The sequence below is a fragment of the Fukomys damarensis genome, unplaced genomic scaffold, assembly GCF_012274545.1.
Source record: "Fukomys damarensis isolate Sample0158 unplaced genomic scaffold, DMR_v1.0_HiC HiC_scaffold_9, whole genome shotgun sequence".
NCBI lineage: Eukaryota > Metazoa > Chordata > Mammalia > Rodentia > Bathyergidae > Fukomys > Fukomys damarensis.
The window spans coordinates 7650276-7671124 of record NW_022900921.1 but is presented as its reverse complement, the minus strand read 5'-3'; the positions used below and the strand labels follow the sequence as shown (position 1 = coordinate 7671124).

The window sequence follows — 20849 nt, the reverse complement described above, 5'->3', positions numbered from 1 at the left end:
ACCTCTAGGTAGACTCTGAAACACTTTCCTTGTCACTCACTAATGATAATCTGTAGCAGAGAAGGCTGGATAGAGGTAGAGGGTCAGGGAACAAGCCAGATTTATGGCTATGAATAAAAGCTAATGACACATGGCACGCACTAAATCATGCACCTAGGAGAGTGGCTGCTGGAGTGCTGGAAGCCAATTGCACAAAGAATGAAAGTTGGGGGTCTCTGAGAAAGCTACTTGCCAAGACTCCCCCTTCCAATCAAAGTGTGAGTTAGCCTGGGTTTTCCTCCATGAACCTGGTTACTTTGCTAGTCTTGCTTCACTTCAGGTTTGTAGCTGCAATATGCGTGTGTCTCTTCTGCTCACTGAAAGGTAATGTCCTCATTCTATCTCAGCCAGAGGGAAGATCAGCCTCTGTGAGTTAGAGGTTGTGGTCAGGGATCTCAGAGTCTCCTAAAGTTGTAATCAATTTAATCCATTTCCCTATCCTTTTTCAAATAATTCGGCTCTGGGTATCTTTGTTCCTAAAGATGACCACATTTTCTGGCCACACTCAAACGGTACTCTGTGTTAACATAAAAACCCAAGTTCACCGCATCACCATAACCCTAAAGTTCATATTTGGTCTCCCAAACCTAGGAATGGGCACATCACGGAAAGCTGTATTGCTTTTAGGCTTTGAAGAGGCTTCCTCTTCCACAATTCTTCCATCACCTTTCTTTCATAATTTGCTTGCAAAACATTTCCCCTCACATCAGAGGCTCCACAGAGAGAGTCTTCTCCACATTGGGGTTCCTGCTCCACATCCAGCAAAAGACAATTGAGTGATACCTCCCTGGCTGTCTTCCTTCTTAGGGACTGTTTGCTTCGAGAGGCCGACTGACTCTTAGCCACCACAGTGCCTTTGAGCACGAACGTAGCAGAGCATCTTTCTCAGGGCTGAAGTTGACTCTGTGAAGAAATACACCATCCCATCTCTGGCCTATGGAATTGTCTCTTTATACATCAAAGGAAGCTTTTCCTGAGCAGCAATAACTTCACGAGTCCTCCTCTGACTACACATCTGCCCTTGCTCCATCCACCACCCCTGCTCTGCGTTGCTTTGTGTGTGTGTTCTTGACTAAATCAATGATTAGGCAGAGTTCCATCTGGGGAAAGCAGCCCAATTCTCCAACAGTGTCTGTCTCCATCCAAGGCTTGGGGCCACAGAGTGGAGGGTAACATGGACAGCCCCAGGGTGAATTAGCTTTAAAGGTTGCATTTTCCTTTTCTTCCTTGCAAGGTGGAATGAATCTTGAATCTCCAATATGAAAACTGAAGAAGAGTAGGTGGGGTTTGGGAATGAGAAGGAAGGAGAAGTAAGGGTCTTAACAGAACCTGCAAACCATGGATATTAGTAAGAAAAAAACTGCACACACTAAGACACATTAACAGTTGAATTAAAAGAAAAGAGTCCAGTTTCTTCATTAGCTCCACGGACTCCATTTTCAGACACAGGCTTCATTAGACAGAGTTAACTCTCTTCTTATTTCAGGACATTGTTTTTTAATCATCCTCACTTAGCAAACGTAAAAGGTTGAAAGAACTTCAAAAAAAGAAAAGGGACAGGAAAGTGTTTTGTTGTTGCTGTTGTTTTTTCTTTAAATTCTCCAGGAAAATCTGTTGAGTCGTTCCTGTGGTTGCGGTGGTGGTTGGTGGTGACGTTTCATTTTGTTGTTTTTGGCACTGAAGGGTTGGGATGGGGCTAAGGGAGCCTGAGCCTGCTCCCCAAGGGTTTTCTGCCAGCTCCAGTTATAATCCTGTGGCTCCCAAGGGCATCCCTGAACTGTGGCTCATGCAAGGGATTGATTGAATGGACTTGGGGAAGTCATGGCTGACCACCCGGCCATTCTCTCCACTGCCGCTGCCATTGGCTGCTGCTCCGCTGTTTCGGGGAAGGGTCGATGTCCGTATGGCTTCATTGATGGATTGCTGTGGAATCAAACAGAAACCCTTTTCAGGAGGACAGGGGGTTCTTCCCCAGGTCCTTGGCAGTGAATGACAAGGGGAACGGGTCAAGACTGGACTTAAAATCTAACCGTAACTCTCCTATCTATTCAACTCCTTTCCTAGTCTATAATGCTAATTTTGACCTACCATGAAGGTGCAGAACTCCCTAGGGTGGTTCTGGACCAGTCTTTTCCCCTCTCTGGGCATTGAGTTTAATGTTTAACAAAATGTCCAGGACTGGATAAGCACTAAGGTCCTTTGTTGTTCTTATATTCTTTGCTATTATTGATGATGATAAATATAGTATAACCAAGTTAGAAAACCTCCTGGAAATGGAGTTTAGGAAATTTAAATTATACTTTTGGTTCTGACTTCAATCCATGAACCAGTTGTTATTCAGGTATCTTGAATATCTGGGTATCTTCAGAGTAATCATTTTATATTTATTTATTCATTTATTTGGTAATGGGAATCAAACTCAGGACCTTGTGCTTGCAAGGCAGGCACAGCACCATGGAGCTAAATCCCCAGCCCAAGACTAATTTTTTTAGTGAAGCATCAAAGAAATGGTTTGAAATGTTAAAAAAAAAAACCAACAAAAAAACCCCAGGATGTTTTTATTGTTGGGCTCAAACAAAACAAAATACAGCAAGCAAACAAACAAAACTACCTGATGTTCCTCGGAGAAAATACCATACTACTTTTGATATTATGTTCTAAGGGCGCATTGGACTTGTCTTAACAAGTCCTAAGATAAGTCTTAGAACAATATGTGAAATATAATTAGAAAGGGGATGAGGTAAAGAATATGAAAATGCATATGCAAAGTCACTATCTGGATATATTACCCACCAGCATGTATTATCTACACCTCTAGACTGACACACCAGAACAACTCTACAGCCTTGTGGTTTCCAGAATGTTTGAATTCTTACATTTGAAGAGGACTCCAAGGATCACCACAAATCAAATGAGTGAAAACCAACAAGTAGGTCTAGAGTCATACCTTATTAGACAAGAGCAAGAGTTCAGCTCAGAGTTCCTTTGGAAAAAGAAACTTTGTGACTCAAAATCCAATCTCTTCCTGTCTAGTCTAACTCCCCATTAAGAGACTAGCTTTTTGAGATAGTGTTTGGCTTCTTGGTAGAAATCAACATAGAGGAGAAATCTCTATGGGTTGAAAAGCTTTCTTCTCTAAAACAAACTGTACTCATTCTCCAAGAGTTACTCTGTTCTTGCTTCCTTCTTGCAGTCTTGCTACACTGCATGGATATGTTTTTTATTTTCTTGTAGTGGTTCTGCTTTGGGTACATAAATTCTGTCTTCACTGAGTGCTGTCTGCAAGAGGGCAAGGGCCAATTCTTCTCAATCCTTGGCTGTCCCCAGGGAAACTGGCATACAGTTAGATACTTAATATATTCTTGAATTTGTCTAAGAAAAGTCAGTAACCTAACTGAATATGCGAAATGTCTGGGGCATGTTCAACTTTGCATCTTGCCGTGATTCTAGTCATCCAGAGAAGCCAGTCAACCTACTGTGGCTAGACAAAGATGAACAGGGCAGTTTTGACCTAATTTTTTTCCAGCTATCTTTTTGTGGCTAGAAATTCTGGCAATGTTTGAAAATGTTCTTTCTTTTTTCAAATCTGTGATTCAGGCAGATTTACCCCATAGGATACTCCACCCACACTGGTTCTGTCTCCTCAAACCTTGAGACTTGGTTTATTTACATCTTCCCTTGGCAGTTCTCTACTGAAGAGGAAGTGTGACTTGGACTGCATTCTTCCAAGTCAAAGGCCAAATAATTACCAGTGTGATGCTACATGGGGGAAATGTGAACTGACAACATGCAGCATTAGTGATTATTTATTCTCACCTAAAAATAAAGGTGAAAAGGAAATAACATTTTATTTGTTTGGGTGAGACATATGGAACTTTGTGTAATTTGGCTTGGAATGTCTAGCCATGATTTTTCTTCCCTATATTCCTTTAATTAAAGTAAAAATTTAAAGTTAAAAATATCATCTTGGACTTTGTTTCTCAAAGGCTCATACATTCCTATAATATTTCTTTATCTTAAAAGAGAAGAGGATGAAATTAATCACATAGTCACCGTTGGTGCTTACGGAAGTTTGAAGTAGCTTAGCTGGGTATGAAACAAAACCACCACAGTCATGTGACCAGAGTTGCTGTGCAAGGAAGCTGGGCACCTCTCAGAGGTCACTGACTTTGTCCTCTACTGCAGGTGGGCTCTGCCTTCTTACTGCATTTCTTTCAAATATGTTTATGGGATCTCAGGAGAAGAGAGAGAGTCAAAATTGTGTTGACTCCTACCCCTACCCATGCTGACTTAATAGTTATGTTGTGTGGCTTGGACATCTGGAGTTTTAAAAGCTTCTCACAGGATTCTGAAATGAGGGAAAGGTGGTCTTTCCTCTGTCCTCACAACTTCTCCCATTTACTTTACAGAGAAACTGACTGCTGGATATAACTTTCTCTTTTAAGGTAGCAGTCATCTGACCTTTCCACAAAGTCAATGACCTTCTAACTGAGGTCCTTCTTATCCCCTACAGACAAGGTTTCATTTGCTGATGTAGCTCCTGCCCAGGCCTTTGAGAAATGAGGCTCTCCCTTGTCTCTTCTTGACATGCCAGCCAATCTTAGAGCTCAGCTGTATAGTTGCTGCTTTGAAACTGATAAAAAAGCCAAAGGGTTTGTGAAAAGTCCACGTTCAAAGCTCCTCACATTGGCTCTTTATAGACTCATTTCTCTAAAAGTGATTACAGCTTAACTTCTCATTCTCATTTTGTTGAGAAAACTCTGCCCTGTCTCTGGATGTTGCAGAATATCCTGTAATAGAAGATCAAATCTCGTAGTGACCTCATCCAGGCACACATGCAAAGGAGGAGAGTGACCATCTATCATGCAGGATTTTACTCCTGTGTTCTCAAATCTCTCAGCTGCTCACTAATTCCAGGAAAATGTGCAAGCCCCCAATTACTATTGCTTAAACACACCCCATGTTAGCATAGTCACATATAATTTTGAAAGGTCAGTGGCTCTCCTGGGGGTGGGAGAGGCTGTGGATTATTTCCATTTGGGAGCAAGTTGCTGAATAATAAAGACCCTGGTTATCCTTAATTTCATCTAAAAATGAAGATTTTGTTCCATTTTTCCTGGCAGAGGAGAGGTGCAGGGAATCTAAGGTTTTACTGAACTCAGAATGTGTCCTAGGTTATGCATTGTTGGTATGATATGACAATTGAAATTGTCCTCAAATGTGGTCTTCCCAAAGCCCCTGAGTCCCCATTTCTCAAATGCTGCCTGTACTTCCTTGTTTTTCTGTGTCCTAGTTTCTCTGGCTTTCTTCCCATTTCTTCTTAAGAGTTCTCATGTCTGGCTTTCTGACCCTTGTGCATCCTTTGCTGGCAATTTTCCTCCCCAGGTTAATTCCTTTCATGCTTTAAGTCGTTTAACCACTGCCTTGTTAGAGAAGCTAATCTGACTGCTCTGGCCTCATCTAGCCATCAGTACACGACTCTGCTTTTCAGTTCGTAGCACTGGGCATATTTCTCCCTAATACTAACTGAACAGGAAAACATTTACTTATTTCGTCTTCCCCATCAGACTGTCAGCTTACTGAGAAGAGAAGCTGTGAGTGGGGAGTTTCTGTATCTCTAGCGTGATCACTGCCTAGCATATAGTGGTGCTTACTGTGTCTTTGTAGGGTGTCTTCCCACCCTTTCCCCGAGATTTGTCTATTCTCATCAACATATCAATAGGAGAACTCAAGGACCCACAGCAAGTGACTGGTATGTACAAAGATCATCTCAACACTTGATCAGGAAAATCTAAGGACAGGGATGCATTTTATTTGTCTTTGTGACTAGCGCTGTGGCTAGGGTTTGAGGGATACATGGCAGGTGCTCAAAAATTGTCACGTGCCATGTGGTTAGAGCAAGGAAAAAACTGAGGTGAGGGGGCTTGGCTACTAGGCTTTGTGGAGGCTGTGTTGAATGTCTAATTCCTGTCGCTCCAGCTCATAGCTTATAGGACTTTCTATAAGGAGCTACATAGCTCCTCTGATCTGGTTTTTCACCTTTAGAATTGCAAATAATACATTACATGATGAATGAAAATGTGTAGAAAGCACTTGGAACTGAAAGTTACTAAAATGTTGTCCCTTCTTCCCTTTCCTTCCTCTCTTCTGCCTTTCTTTCTCCATTATGCATACTCTTCCTTTCTTCCTTCCCTCATCCGTTATGAGGAGGAAGGGCTCTTTAAAATGTTTATATCTGGGAGCTGGCTCTGAAGTAGTTTAGGGTCTCAAGACCTGAAAAGTTGGCCAAATACTGTGATCAAGGAAGGAGACCAGAGGGGAGATTCCTGCCAAAGGTCCCTGTCACCATCCGTCCACATCTCTGTGTGAAAATGGGGCTGCACATCTGAAAAGAGCCCATTGCTTTTAGAGGAGGGAAAGTACAGAATAATAGAACTGCAGAGCTAGAAAGTCAGGGAAACAAGTGGAGTGCATTCCACTTATCTCTTGTGGAGAAGAGAGGAGTTGATGGAGCTTCAAAAATTAAGGGCTGGGTTGATTAATAAGGGAAGTATCTATTCTGCTGTTGGAAGATAGAAAAATTCTAGTAGGAGCTTTGCTGAGTTGTGCAGGAGTCATGACAGTTAATGGAATTAATTACAGAAGGATGTGATAGAAAGTTTTGAGTTAATGATTTCAAGAGATCCTCATGCTTTCTGAGAAATTTAACATCTTCAATTGTAAAGGAAAGAGTGAGAATATCTCCAAGAAGCTATGCTATGGCTGGTGGAATCTTTTAAAGCTGATTTAACCTGAATATTGTGACCTCAGTAATGATGGTCCACACTATCCCAGGTTTAAGAAGATCCCACTCTTTAGCCACCCCAGTCCTACTACTGCCAGGCTTAGTGGGAATCACAATAATCCCAGAGGCAGGAGGGAACATCCTAGAGTTTCCCTCTCTGGTGGATGCCTGAACTCATCATATTTTATGAGCTCAGAAAGATGAGATCAAAACTATCTTGGAGGAAGTTTATACTCCCTCAGTGGGTGGTTTCGGTGTTAGTATCTGCTTAATCTAAGAGTAACTTGGTTAGGTTACTTGCTTTGCCTTTTCCGCTAGGAGATTTGTCTCCTCTGGATACAATTCCACGTGAATTACACTGATATTTGCCCTAGTTTTGTGAGGTTACCCAAAAGAAATCAGACACAGCTTCCGATAGTCAAAACTGATATAGCACAAAAAACCTAACACATGTAATGAAGGTCAATAAAGGGAAAGTTTTAAGGAGGATAAACCTGTTTACTAAGAATCATTACCATCCTAAATGCTAGTTATCACTGTTGTAATTTATTGAGGACTTACTGTGTCTTAGCCATTTGGCCAAGCCCCTTATATTTATTATTTCATTTAATCTTCACAACAATTAACAATTTTATGAGGCGTGTGCTACTGTTGTCCCTGTTTTACTTAGGAAATGAGAATCAGAGAGTTAGTAAAAATTCCCCAGATAATAGAGTTAAGAAGTGGAGCAGACTGGACTGACAGTCAGAGTTTGTTTCCGGGACCAGTGCACAGCAGAGTGATGAAGAGGAGCTTGCATGGTTTGGTCTGGGATAACTCTGGGCCTCTGCTTCAAGTCCATGGGGAAGGCTTTTGAGATAGCAAAGGTTGTGGCTCCCCAACTCTTGTTCCGGCCCCTTCTTTGCTACTGGAGCAGTCTTTCTCCCTTTGGAGGAAGATAGATGATTCTCTAGGCTTATATTTTGCATGGAAGAGACAAAGAAAGCTTTTTAAAGTTCTAGAAGCCCTTTCTTGGTTTACCCACATTCTTTGGAGGTCTATACCGGGTTTAGTCTGGATCCAATGACTCTTCTGTGATTTGCCTTGTCTGAGAAGACCTAGACGTAGGTGAGTTGGTCAAATGTAGGACTGAGGTGTTCTTCGGTTTCTGGAAAAATGCTGTTATACTTCTGTCCTCTAATTGTTCCTTAGTTCACCTTATGGGAATTTCCTTTGAAATGGGACCTCTGGGTAGGAGACAGGATGAGGAGACAGGATAAAGATACCTGGGAGAGACTCATACAGCATATGGGTTTAACATGGAGGAGGTGAAGAAAGAAGATTGCTGGAGATTGATGCATGGGTCAGGGAAAGGTAGGCTGGTGCTGTGACATGGAAATGCTATTTAGCGCGACATTAGATCCTTTCCTTTTCTGCCCCCACCTCCCCTGGGTACAGAACTGAACACAGAGTTTCCAAACAGAGGATACCCAGAAATGACTTCTCCAAGTCATTGGAGTCACCTGTATAAGGCAGATGGCCCAAGGCAGAGAAGGGATGGCAAGAGTTGAACTTGGAAGCAGCTGCCTATTGAGATGTACAATTCTATCCATGAAGTAGCAGGAGAAAATACAAATGACTTAAAAAAGCTGTTCACAGAATTAATGAGAGAAAACTTCCCCAAAAGAAGGGAAAAATTAGACATACAGATAAGTGAGGCATATAGGACTCCAAGTAGCCACGATAAAAAAAATCTACACCTAGACATATAATAATCAAGATCCCAGAAACCCAACAGAAGAACAAAATACTACAAGCAGTAAGAGAAAAGAAACAAATCACATGCAAAGGAAAGCCCATCAGAATCACAGCAGACTTATCAACACAAACCCTCAGGTCAAGGAGAACCTGGAGTGAGGTATTTCAAGTCCTAAAAGAAAACACCCTCCAACCTACACTGATGTATCCTGCAAAACTCTCTTTCAAAATGGAGGGGGAAATAAGATACTTCCATGACAAAGAACACCTGAGAAACTTCATGAGCACCAAACCAACACTACCAGGAATTCAAAACAGTATCCTGGAAAAAAGACAATGAAGGTCACAACACCCTGAGGCCCAACAGAGCAAATCAAATAGTCAAGGCAAGAAGCTAAAAGGAGAGGGGAAAAAATTAAAAAGAGTCAATGAAAGGACAATAACATGACAATAATAAGTCAGTCCATATTAGTTATAACCATCAATGTTCATGGCCTCAATTCACCAATCAAGAGAAATAGACTGGCAGAATGGATTAAGAAGCAAAATGCAACAATATGTTGTATACAAGAAACACACCTAGTGCAAAAAGAAGCCCATAGACTGAAAATGAAAGGAAGGAAAACAATTCTCCACGTGACAGGAGCCCAGAAAAAAGCAGGGGTAGTGATCTTATTCTCAGACAAAGTAAATTTCAAACTAAAAGTGATCAAGAGAGACAAAGAAGGCCACTACATCCTTGTAAAGGGAACAATTCAAGAGGAAGAGATGACAATCATAAACATATATGCACCAGATATTAATGCCCCCAACTATACAAAACAAATATTAAGTAACATGAAAAACCAAATAAGCACTAATACAATAGTAGTGGGGGATCTAAATACCCCACTATCACAAATAGACAGATCATCTAGGCAGAAAATCAACAATGAAATACTAGAACTCAACCAAGCTTTTGAACATGGACTTAATAGACATCTATAGAGTGTTCCACCCCACAAAATCAGAATATACATTGTTTTCAGCTGCACAGGGTCATTCTCCAAGATAGATCACATACTAGCTCACAGAACAGGTCTGAATAAAGGCAAAAGAATTGAAGTTATCCCCTGTATATTATCAGATTATAGTGCAATAAAGCTGGAGATCAGTAGCATAAGAAACTGTAGGAACTTCACAGACACATGGAAATTGAACAACACTGTCCTGAACAATCAATGGATCACAGAGGGAATTAAAGAAGAAATTAGACAGTTTTTACAAATAAATGAAAAGGCCACTATAACATACAGAAATCTATGGGACATAATGAAAACAGTTCTAGCACTAAATGTCCATACTAGGAAAACAGAGCAAGCTCAAATAAACAACCTAATGATGCATCTTAGTCTACTAGAAAAACAAGAGAAAGAAAAACTCAAAGCTCAAACAAGAGAGGAAATTATAGAGATTACAGCAGAAATCAATGCAATGGAAACTAAGAAAATGATACAAAAAATAAATGAATCAAAGAGTTGGTTTTTTGAAAGAGTAAATAAAACTGATAAACCCTTAGCTAACCTTATCAAAAAAAGGAAAGAAAAGGCTCAGATCCATGCAATCAAGAATGAAAAAGGTGAAGTCACAACAGATCCAAAAGAAATCCAGAGAATAGTCAATAACTACTTTGAGAACCTGTACTCTAATAAAATGGAAAACACAGAAGAAATGGACAGATTTCTAGATACTTATGAATTACTAAAGTTGAACAAAGAAGATAAAAACATTTTAAACACCCCAATTAAAATCAGTGAAATTGAAAATGTATTAAAAATTCACCAACAAAGAAAAGCCCAAGTCCTCATGGATCCACTGCTGAATTTTACAAGACATTTAGAGAAGAACTACTGCCTTTACTCTTCAAACTTTTCAATGAAATTGAAAGGGAAGCAATACTTCCAAATTCATTCCTGAAAGCAAGTATCACTTTGATTCCCAATCTAGGGAAAGATGCAACTAAAAAAGTGAGCTACAGGCCAATCTCCTTAATGAATATCAATGCAAAGATCCTTAATGAGATACTAGCAAACAGAATGCAGAGGATCATCAAGAAGATCATACATCCTGACCAAGTCGGATTTATTCCAGGGATGCAAGGATGGTTTAACATACGTAAGTCAATAAATGTAATACACTGTATCAACAAAGTCAAGGACAAAAACCATATGATCCTCTCAATAGATGCAGAAAAAGCATTTGACGAAATTCAACACCTATTCATGATAAAAACCCTGCAAAAAATTGGAACAGATGGTCTATACCTCAACTTAATAAAGGCTATCTATGAAAAACCAACAGCCAACATCATATTAAATGGCCAAAAATTGAAAACCTTCAGGTTAAAATCAGGAACAAGGCAAGGATGCCCACTATCACCACTCCTCTTCGATATAGTTCTGGAAACATTAGATATAGCAATTAGACAAGAGAAAGAAATTAAGGCAATAAAGATAGGAAAGGAAGATGTTAAACTATCATTATTTGCTGACAATATGATACTCTACACTGAAGACCCAAAAAACCCCACCAAAGACTTCTAGACTTAACTGACACTTTTAGCAGAGTAGCTGGATACAAGCTCAACACCCAAAAATCAATAGCCTTCTTGTACACCAATAACAGATGCACTGAGAGAGAAATTACGGAAACAATTCCTTTTACAATAGCATCCAAAAAAATGAAGTATCTAGGAATAAATTAACAAAAGCAGCAAAAGACCTCTACAGTGAAAACTACAGCACTCTGAAAAAAGAGGTCGAAGAGGATATAAGAAAATGGAAAGATATCCCCTGCTCCTGTGTAGGAAGAATCAACATAGGGAAAATGGCCATACTACCAAAACTGCTATACAGATTCAATGCGCTGCCAATTGAAATTCCAACACTATATTTCACAGAACTAGAAAAAAGAATCCAAAAACTCATTTGGAACTATAAGAGACCTAGAATAGCAAAAGCCATCCTAGGTAACAGAGACATAGTAGCGGGTATAACAATTCCCAATTTGAAACTATACTACGAAGCCACTGTGACAAAAATAGCATAGTACTGGCAAAGAAACAGACCTGAGGGTCAGTAGAACAGACTGGCAGACACAATAACAACTCCAGGTGTACTCAACTACCTCATCTTTGACAAAGGAGCTGACCATCCTCAGTGGAGGCAAGATAGCATCTTTAATAAATGGTGTTTGAAAAACTGGATTTCAACCTGCCAAAGATTAAAAAGAAGAACTAAGAGACAACCTACAATGTGGGAAAAAATTGTTACCAGCTGCTCCTCAGACAAAGGACTACTATCTAGAATATATAAACAACTCAAAACAATCAGCTCCCCCAAATATAAAGACCCGATTCCAAAATGGGCATCTGAAATGAACAGACATTTCTCAGACAAAGAAGTAAAAGCAGCAAGAAAATATATGAAAAAATGTTCCACATCATTGGTCATTCAAGAGATGCAGATGAAAACAACACTGAGATTCCACCTCACCCCACAAAGAATGGCTGCTATCAAAAAATCAAGCAATAACAAATGTTGGCAGGGTTGTGGGGAGAAAGGAACCCTTCCCCATGGTTGGTAGGGGTGCAGACTGGTGCAACCACTATGGAAATCAATATAGAGATACCTCAAAGAGCTGGGACTAGAGGTTCCATGTGACCAAGCCATCCCTCTGCTGGGTATCTTTCCAAAAGAACTAAAAGAATCATATCACAGAGATATATGTATACCTATGTTTATAGCGGCACAGTTTGTAATAGCTAAAACTTGGAAACAGCCCATTTGCCCATCCGTTGGAAACTGGATAAAGAAGATGTGTTTCTTCTAGGAATATTACTCAGCCATAAAGAATAAGAAATTAGACTCATTCATAGCAAAATGGATAGCTATTGAGGATATACTCCTAAGTGAAATAAATAAGTCACACATGCGTAAATACCAAATACTTTGTCTGGTGTGAATAAACTATAATAGTACGTAAGATTCTAATGATATAATGGACAGTGTGAAATAGGAAGAAAAGGTCTAATGGTGTAGGGAAAGTGGGAAGGGTAGGTGACAGTAAGGGAAAAGAAAAAATATGAGAAAATGAAAAAATGGAAATTAAGTGTTTGTAAAGGGGGAGTGGATACATATTGAGGATATACTCCTAATTGAAATAAATAAGTCACACTTGTGTAAATACTGAATAGTTTTTTCTGGTGTGAAAAGCCATAATAGTACATAAGATCCTAATGAGATAATTGACCATGTGAAATAGGAAGAAAAGGGCTAAAGGTGTAGGGAAAATGAGAAGGGTAGGGGAAAGGTAATAAGGGAAAAGAAAAATATGACAAAATGAAAAAATGGAAATAAAGTGTTCGTAAATGGGGAGGGAGGAGGGGGTGAAGGGAAGGCAGGGACAAGGGGAAAAAATGAGAACCAAGACTTGTCATGTAAAGGTACAAGATCCCAATGATGAATGTAACTGTACTGTATACCTAAAATGTACCAATAAACTCAATGATAGAGAAAAGAAAAAAGAAATGTACAATTCTTTGGGCACATTCTAGGGGAGCAAATTCTGCCAAGTCTTGTTAGTCTGGTCAAGCCAAAGTAGTAGCCTGGACCAATATGATGCCCTTCATATGGGCCCCTGAGTGACTACACTTTTCTTCTCTTCTTGGTGTAAATCTCACTTGTGCTTTTTAATTTCTGCTGCTTCTCCTTTCTCTAAATCCCTGTGGGCCTTCCAATCTGTCCGTAGATGGCCTCCCTGGATTGTTTTTTGAGACTCAGTCTTTGTTGAAGTTCAAAGATGTCAAAAGTCACAGACGACCCCTCATTCTTCTCTGCTTCCTCCTGACACCTTGCTCATGATGTTCACCTCGTGACCTTCCATAAATATATATATTTTTGACTGAGCCTAAATGACCAAGAGGACTTGAAGATAGATTATTTAATCCAAATTCCCTTTGGATGCTTCCATCTATATCCTTCCTAAGAATGATCCACCCTCTGCTTCTATGCCTCTAATGGTTGGGAGCCTGCTACTTAGTGGGACAGTCCGTGCCATCTCTGGGTAGCTGCGTAGGAGCAGTGGATTTTGCATATTGTGTTCATATCTATTTTCTCTTGATTATAATAATTTTATTGTGGCCTTGGGTCTCCATAAAACTAATCATTTTTTTCCCACCTGGAAAGTTTCATATTTTTATCAACAGCTCTTAAATCCTCCGTTGTTCTTCCCTTCTGTGCTTGCTGTAGGCTGTACTCGATGTGGTTGGGACCACCTCAGTAATCCACTTACCATTCTCTCTGCACGATCCTCTTTGCCAATGTCTCCACAGTGTGGAGGTGAAGAAAACACCCGATTCACCAAGCACAGTAAGATCAGTACAGAGGAGAGAGGAAGCATCCCTTCCCTTATTTTGGGAGCTACTCTTCTGTTGACATAATTCAGAAAGATTGATCATTTTGTTTGTTTATTTGCTTGTTTTTGTTTGTTTTGTTTTCCAGCAGTGGGGATTGAACCCAGAGCCTTCACAATTGAGCTGCATCCCCAATCCTATTTATTGTGTGAATCTTGCTAAGTTGTTAAGTTGCCCAGGCTGGGTTTGAATTTGCAGTCCTGCCTCTGCCTCCCGATATGTGGGGATTATAGGTGTGCACCACCAAACTGGGCTAAGATCAGCATATGTAGCAAGCACTCTTGCCTCGCTGTGCTGATTGTCCACTGAATCCTTAACCTTTAATCTCACCAGCCTCATCTGATGCAGATATTATCTGGGGCCCTGTGTTTGCCCAACACACGCCATCTTCCCTCCTTTCTCATGACTGCCTCTGTCCCTCTCACATTCTTTCTAGCAGCTTTCTGCTCCCTTGAGCATATTGAGTCTTGACCTGACTTCATCCACTGCCCTCCCCAAGCAAAGAGACTCTCAGGAAACCCAGCTGTATCACAGAACAGGTTAGAAAAAAGGCCTGGGAAGACGATGCCACCTTCATCCGCTTGGATTCACTACGGGATTTGTAGCAGAACTCGATTAAGGCAACCAGCATAGCTAGTCCAAGTCCTCCAATCAGGATGTAGAACACGCCTGCCACATTGCTGAGGCTCAGAGCACTTGTCTTGTCCTAGGAAGCGGAAGGAAAGGTGGGGGAGGGGGAAAGAATAAAATGAGTTGAGAGGCTAAAAGCCGTCCAAGCAACAGCATGATTACACACATACACTCAACCCCACACCCTCTTTAACATCCAGAATAGTTGAAAAAACTTTGTATTCATTGGCTGAGTGTTAAAACATTCCCGGTGGGAATATATATATATATACATATATACATATATATATGTATATATATATATGTATATATATATATGTATATATATATATGTATATATATATATGTATATATATATATGTATATATATATATGTATATATATATATGTATATATATATATGTATATATATATATGTATATATATATATGTATATATATATATGTATATATATATATGTATATATATACATATATATATGTATATATATATATGTATATATATATATAAAATAATTTTCCAGGCATTCTTGGTTGTGTTGAATTTATGATTCTGTCTCTCTTCTATGCCTTTTCTAGGGTGAGAGATGCTATAAGACATTCAAGGTAGCTTCTATCAAAATCTGAACCCTTGAGCTTACCCTGTTCTTTCAGAAAACAGTGTCCCTTCCTTTTTGATTCAGCACCTGCCCCTCACCTCTGCTGTTGCTCAGCAACACAGTAGCCTTATTCACTGTTTGTGTTTCTAAGTGTTTTTCTGAGAGTTGGCGATTAAAAGGAACTTTCTCCTGGATGTGCATTTGGTTTCAATTTAATAAGACAGTCATTGTACATATAATAAAGACCAAGCGATGTGCACCTTTAAGTTAATGTTCTGAATCCAATTTTAGGGGGAAAAGCTGGGGGGCTTGTATGGTAGAAAGGCAATGAGAGAGAAAAATAAGTGTATTAATTCCTAATAATTATGTTTAATTAGTGTCATTTTTCTTTGGAGGTGGTTGCTGAAAACCACTACAGGCAGACATAGATCTGGGTGGCTGAATTTAGAAATCTCTGTTGCCTGTGTAAAAGTTCTAGCATCAGCTTGGAAGTAACAGAGTTACAGAGCTAGTTGTTTACTTCCTAGAATTCTGGGCAATAAGAAGGGACAGAACTCGCCCTACAGAACCTAAGGAGAACCACTGGTCTGTTTGATCATCCCTCAGTTCTGTCGTGTCCAGTGGAATTCAGATGTGGGTGAATGAGGGACAGCACCTTCCCAAGAGTTGAGAACAACCAACTAAACTGTGGATGGAGTGGGAGGTAATGGCTCACACTGAGGGAGGCGCCCCTCAATCAAATTCTTGAGATAGGCAAAGGAAAATGTTTAAGTCTCAGAAGAATACTCATTGCCAGATGTCATTTTAGCCTCAGCACCTTTGTTGATATTTACTGCTTGTTCAGGTACAACAGCTGTCTCAGTAAATTAAATCAAAATGCACATCTCACACGGCACGGGTATCCATCCTTGTTGGCTGACAGATGGCAATGGACGGGACATGTGGCCTTTGTCTCTTTGTGTGTTGCTTTGCAGGTGAGTATAAAGACGGGCTGCACAGTGATGACTGTTGCCCTAGACCTTCGTGGACATCTGCCTATTAGAACCTGGGTTGTTGGTAGAAAGGAATTTCTTATCTACAAAGTCACTGGCTTTTGTTCTTGTTCTACTTGGTGCATTGTACAGGATTCAGCAGGATTGAGCTTAGGGAGCACAGCTGGTAAATAGCAGCAGGTCTCCTACCCCAGAAGCAGCAGAGCTGTAGGATTATCTAAGGCACATCCCTTTGGTAGCTTCCTGTATTGCTAAGGCAGATGGCTCTTGAATATAGGTTACACTTGGCAAGGCTCAGCCTGACTTTGGAAGCAGAAGAAATGATTATTCAAAGGATTCAAAGGGACAAAATTTCTCCTCTTCTGGGATAGTGGCTTGATAGGAGAAATGTGCAAAAAATGAATTCAGAACTTGGTTCAAGAATTAGCTGAACAAGTAGATTCTCACTTCACTCAAAATGTCAGAACACTCAAAATGTCTCTCATTTGCTTTTGAGGAGGTATGTGATTCTTTCTTTGGAGAGTAATTTAGAGTCCTTGCAGACTTGGAATTCCTATCAAAGTCTTCTATCTGAATAGGGGCAGGGATGGGATGGAAGCATCTTAATGTATCCCCAGCTTATATCTAGCAATAGTAATGCTCAGGTGGAGTGGATGGAGGAGGTGGTAGACAAAAAGGTCAGAGGCTGTTGACTTCACAAGCTGATTAGCCTTTCAGTAGCTGCACACCCCTCCTCTTTGGTCACCAAAGCTATTTTCTTCTTCATAGTTTTTCCCAAGCCCACCTTGGTTGTAGATGACATTCAGAATAATAGAGTGGTGGACATCTTTTTCTGTTACTGTCTTCAAAATTTCCTATGAAGGTATCCTATGAAGATGGCAAGTCCACCTTTTGTACAGTACATCTGAGAAGGAAGTAGGTCGCTCTTCACCTGGGTGTGGGCTGAAGAAGTGTATTCTATATAACTACAGAAACAGGAGGGTCCAGCGATTGAACATCTTGTTGGGCCTGGAGGGGAAGAGCGTTCCTTGCTTCTGAAGGAGTATTTGACCCAGGGTGATGGTTCTCTCTCTCTCTCTCTCTCTCTCTCTCTCTGTGTGTGTGTGTATGGGTGTGTGTGACATTTCGTACAAAGGGTATACAGGTAGATGGTATGGAAATCCCACCCCTTGCAGGACACAGATTGTTACTGATCCTTATTTATGCTGACAACAATTCTATTGTAGCTAAAGTCAGGAAAGGCTTCTGGAATGAATGATGACTTGGGCTCCATCACCACCAATGCTAGACCAAACCCAACTGTCTAAGTTTGGCATTATTTTAAATGGTGTGTGATGAAAGGCTAGTGTTGGTGTGGTCTTAGTTTAAATAGTTGAATTTACATTTAGGAAGGTTTTATGATTCCCTTATGTGTGCCATTAGGTTTGTGATAGCATCAGATTTAGATCTTGCTAAGGCGGCTTGAGCTCTTCTATTCCATTGCTGTTACTCTTGCTGACTCACTCTGTAGGAATAGACAGGCCATTCCGTGGCAGGTACAAAATCCCTTTTACTTGAGGACCAGGGTGTTCCCATGAGAGGAGGCTTCTTTGTGGAATTGTATATGAACTGCAGTGTTCATGCATTGCAGTCAAGCTGCAAGATTACCAGCTACGACCCAGGAAAGGTAAGGTAAGTCTTCTGAGCTATCCCTGGGAGGGGGGTACCCCATTTTCCTTCCATCCTGTAGCAGTTGCACTCCCCCAAACCAGGCAGCTTGTCGGTGGGAGTGAAAAAGTCACAACTTGTCTCCTGCTGGGAGCAGGGAAAGAGAGTGACAGTACTGAAAAGAGTGACAAGTGAAAAGAAAAATAAAGATCCCGTCTTTTAGAATTGTTGGACTTGTTGCTATGGTGACTTGGCCCCCTTTTCATCTGTTCTCCTGGACCCACTGTCTTGATTTGCCATCTCCTTCGTATGGAAGGGAGAGTTTTCCCCGTATTTCTCCTTGCTCTTCCCACGTACTGGTGGACTGTCCCAGAATCCTTCTGTGTCTCAGCCAGCATCGCTTCCAAGAATGTTCAAGATTTCAAAGACTTGGCTGGCACAAGTCTTCATGAGTAGGACTGAGTTGGCCTGAAGTGGAGAGGTTGGAAGCGCTCTTTATAAAAAGAGGAAAAGGTTCTATTGAAAAGCTGAGGCCACTAGTCATGAGATCAGTCCCTCCCGCTGCCTGAAAAACCTGAACCTTGAGTGTCTCCAAATGCTTTTCTTCCTTCTTATCTTTCTGGTAAGAGTATGAACTCCTACAAAGCAAACGATACAGCTTTTGTTCTTCCCAATATTCCCCTGAAATTCCACATGCTTTCTAACATGCTGACAGCTGCTGTTTGAATTTGCAACCCAATTTTGCCTTTTGGGGCCATGCAGGAGAGCCTAACCTATTGCACTTTATGCTATTGCTGAGTTTATCTTATTCCTTTCCAAACTTTATTTTTTGCTTAAAAACTATTTCCTTGAGTGGCTGACTGTTTCCTGGGAAATGGAGGCTGACTGGTTGGCTAGGCTCACTCACTAGCCAAGACCTAAACTGGAAAGCTACAAAGAGGGAGATTTGACTAAACTAAAGGGAAGACCTTTCAAGTAAGTAGAATGCACTGCCAGAAGTAGTAGATGAGTTTCTCAAATGTAGACCTATTCAGGAAGAAGCTGACAAGATCATAAGATGTTCAAACACTGGGCATAGAGTTGGACCAGGTGACCTTTAACACTCTGCCCAACCCCGAGAGATGGGAGGTATCTAAGGAGGTCCTCCAGGGCCTAGGATGGTGCCATTAATACATTCTCCCCAGAAACTGACCCCTTGGGGACATGCAAAAAAGAAACTCATGTTAATTGGCAACTTCTGCTGTTCCATTTCCAAACTAGGCCAGTTCCCTAGCCTGCATATTTTCCCCAAGAGCAACACAGGATGAAAATTGGCCCATTGTACTAATAATTGGCAAGGCAAGCACTGTGCAAGTGATGGTTGTGGGGGCGGCTCTTAGCAGTGTGTGCTCAGGGACCGGCTGCTGTACAATGCACCACAGAACATCCTGACTCACAACAAAATCGCACCAGAGAACTCAGGGAGACAATGTGGGGTGTGGAGAGGAATTCAAGAGCTGGCTGAAGCTGAGGTCTCTTTTCAAAGCAGGAGGATTTTTTCTAGAAACAGAGGCACTAGTCTGAGGGTAGTATGCACGTCTTTGTGGGAGCCCTCGGTGTGCTGAGTTTCTGCTTGGACTAAGCATCGGAAAGGAGAGGACTTGTGTGTCTGGAAAATTAAGCCTGCTGTCCTCAGAGATATTTCTGGTTTGTGTGCCAGAAGAAAAGATTTTAAAGAAAAACCTTGTCTCTGTTCAGTCCCTTTTCCTGGGGAAGGGGTGAGAGATTCAGGCTATCTGGTAGGGGCTCTGGTAGGATTGAGGGCCCCAACATTCAGTCTCTGATGGCGACTGCTGTCTGTTGGAAGTGTCATCTTGAAGCACATGTAACTTCCAGAAGATTTACTTCAAAGTCACTGGTTTTTTCTAGGCTGTTGTCTGGTCTGCCTTACAGAGTGCAGGAGCCTTCCCCTGAGGAGGATTCTGGGGAGACCAAATGACTTCTGCAATTGTTTGTTCTAAGGTTTCTTTTCCTCTATCCGTACCGCTCTGACATTGCCTTCCTGGGAAACTCTAGCACAAGAGCATTCAGTGAGTAGGGGAGGGAAATCCCAGGTCCTTCAGGGTGGCCAATACTCTCTACCTGATGGGGGTAAGGATGGGAATTTACACAGAAAGTGAACACACTGTAGGTGTTTGCGGTCCTTCTGCCCTCCAGGCCTTGGTGGGGCTGGGGGTGAGATATGAGTCCATTTAGAGCAGACGGATTCACCCTGTTGGTGGTGGGGCAATGTGGCATTGAGAAAGGGGGCAGCCAAGAGGCAGGCACGGATCCTGAGCTGAGTTTTTACCCAGGTTTGTCCTTGAGTCATTGGTAATCTTTGTGATGTCTCTAAATGACTACTGTCTACCTCTAGATGGTATAGGAGATGGCATTAGATTAGACACAGAACTCAATAATAGTGGCTACTAAATGAGAATGTCCACCTTTTTAGTTCTCTTTTATTCCTTCCGACTTAGGCCAACCGTTGAATCTCAGTTTGGTGTTGACTGGTCTGTCTTTAAAACTTCTCTATCACTTGCTCCTCTCGGAGGACAGTCTCAGTTACAGCAATAGCTACAACTTAATTATTTTGTGGTCATTATATTTATTCTCATGGCTGCTTCCATTTTTTTTTTGTAAGAAATACTCATTTTCTGTTAGCAAGTACAACCACTGTTTATATAAAAGAAACCAAAGTAATAACAAAGATAGAGTTAAAGGAACACAGAACAACATAAGTGGTATGTGAATGCTTGAAATTTTGCCAGGGAGGGATTAAGTCCTTTCTAGCTTCTCTTTCAACTTTGAGGCCTTGAGCTTTGTGATAGAGGCAGTGCTTTTAGAGCATGAGACCTCTTTCTTCTCATTGCAAATTCACCCCTTTACCTGTATGGCGAGCCCCACTTAGAGGGCATCGGTTGTTAAATTTGCAAACCAACTGGTATGCTC

At 41.0% G+C, this 20849-nt stretch overlaps 1 protein-coding gene across 4 annotated transcripts in view; it reads right to left on the bottom strand.

The window, feature by feature from the left end:
* Nucleotides 1–258: 258 nt before the first annotated feature.
* Nucleotides 259–20849, bottom strand: part of Gria1 (glutamate ionotropic receptor AMPA type subunit 1) — a 303361-nt gene continuing 282770 nt past the window's right edge. For 3 of the 4 annotated variants that reach the window (XM_010639694.2, XM_010639693.2, XM_033761583.1), the window contains exons 15-16: nt 14584–14718; nt 259–1983 (exon numbers count right to left, since the gene is read on the bottom strand). In XM_010639694.2, the coding sequence (XP_010637996.1) occupies nt 1783–1983; nt 14584–14718 (336 nt within the window). In that variant the 3' untranslated portion in view covers nt 259–1782. The remainder of the gene's footprint in view (nt 1984–14583; nt 14719–20849) is intronic. The other variant, XM_033761584.1, reaches the window with a different exon arrangement.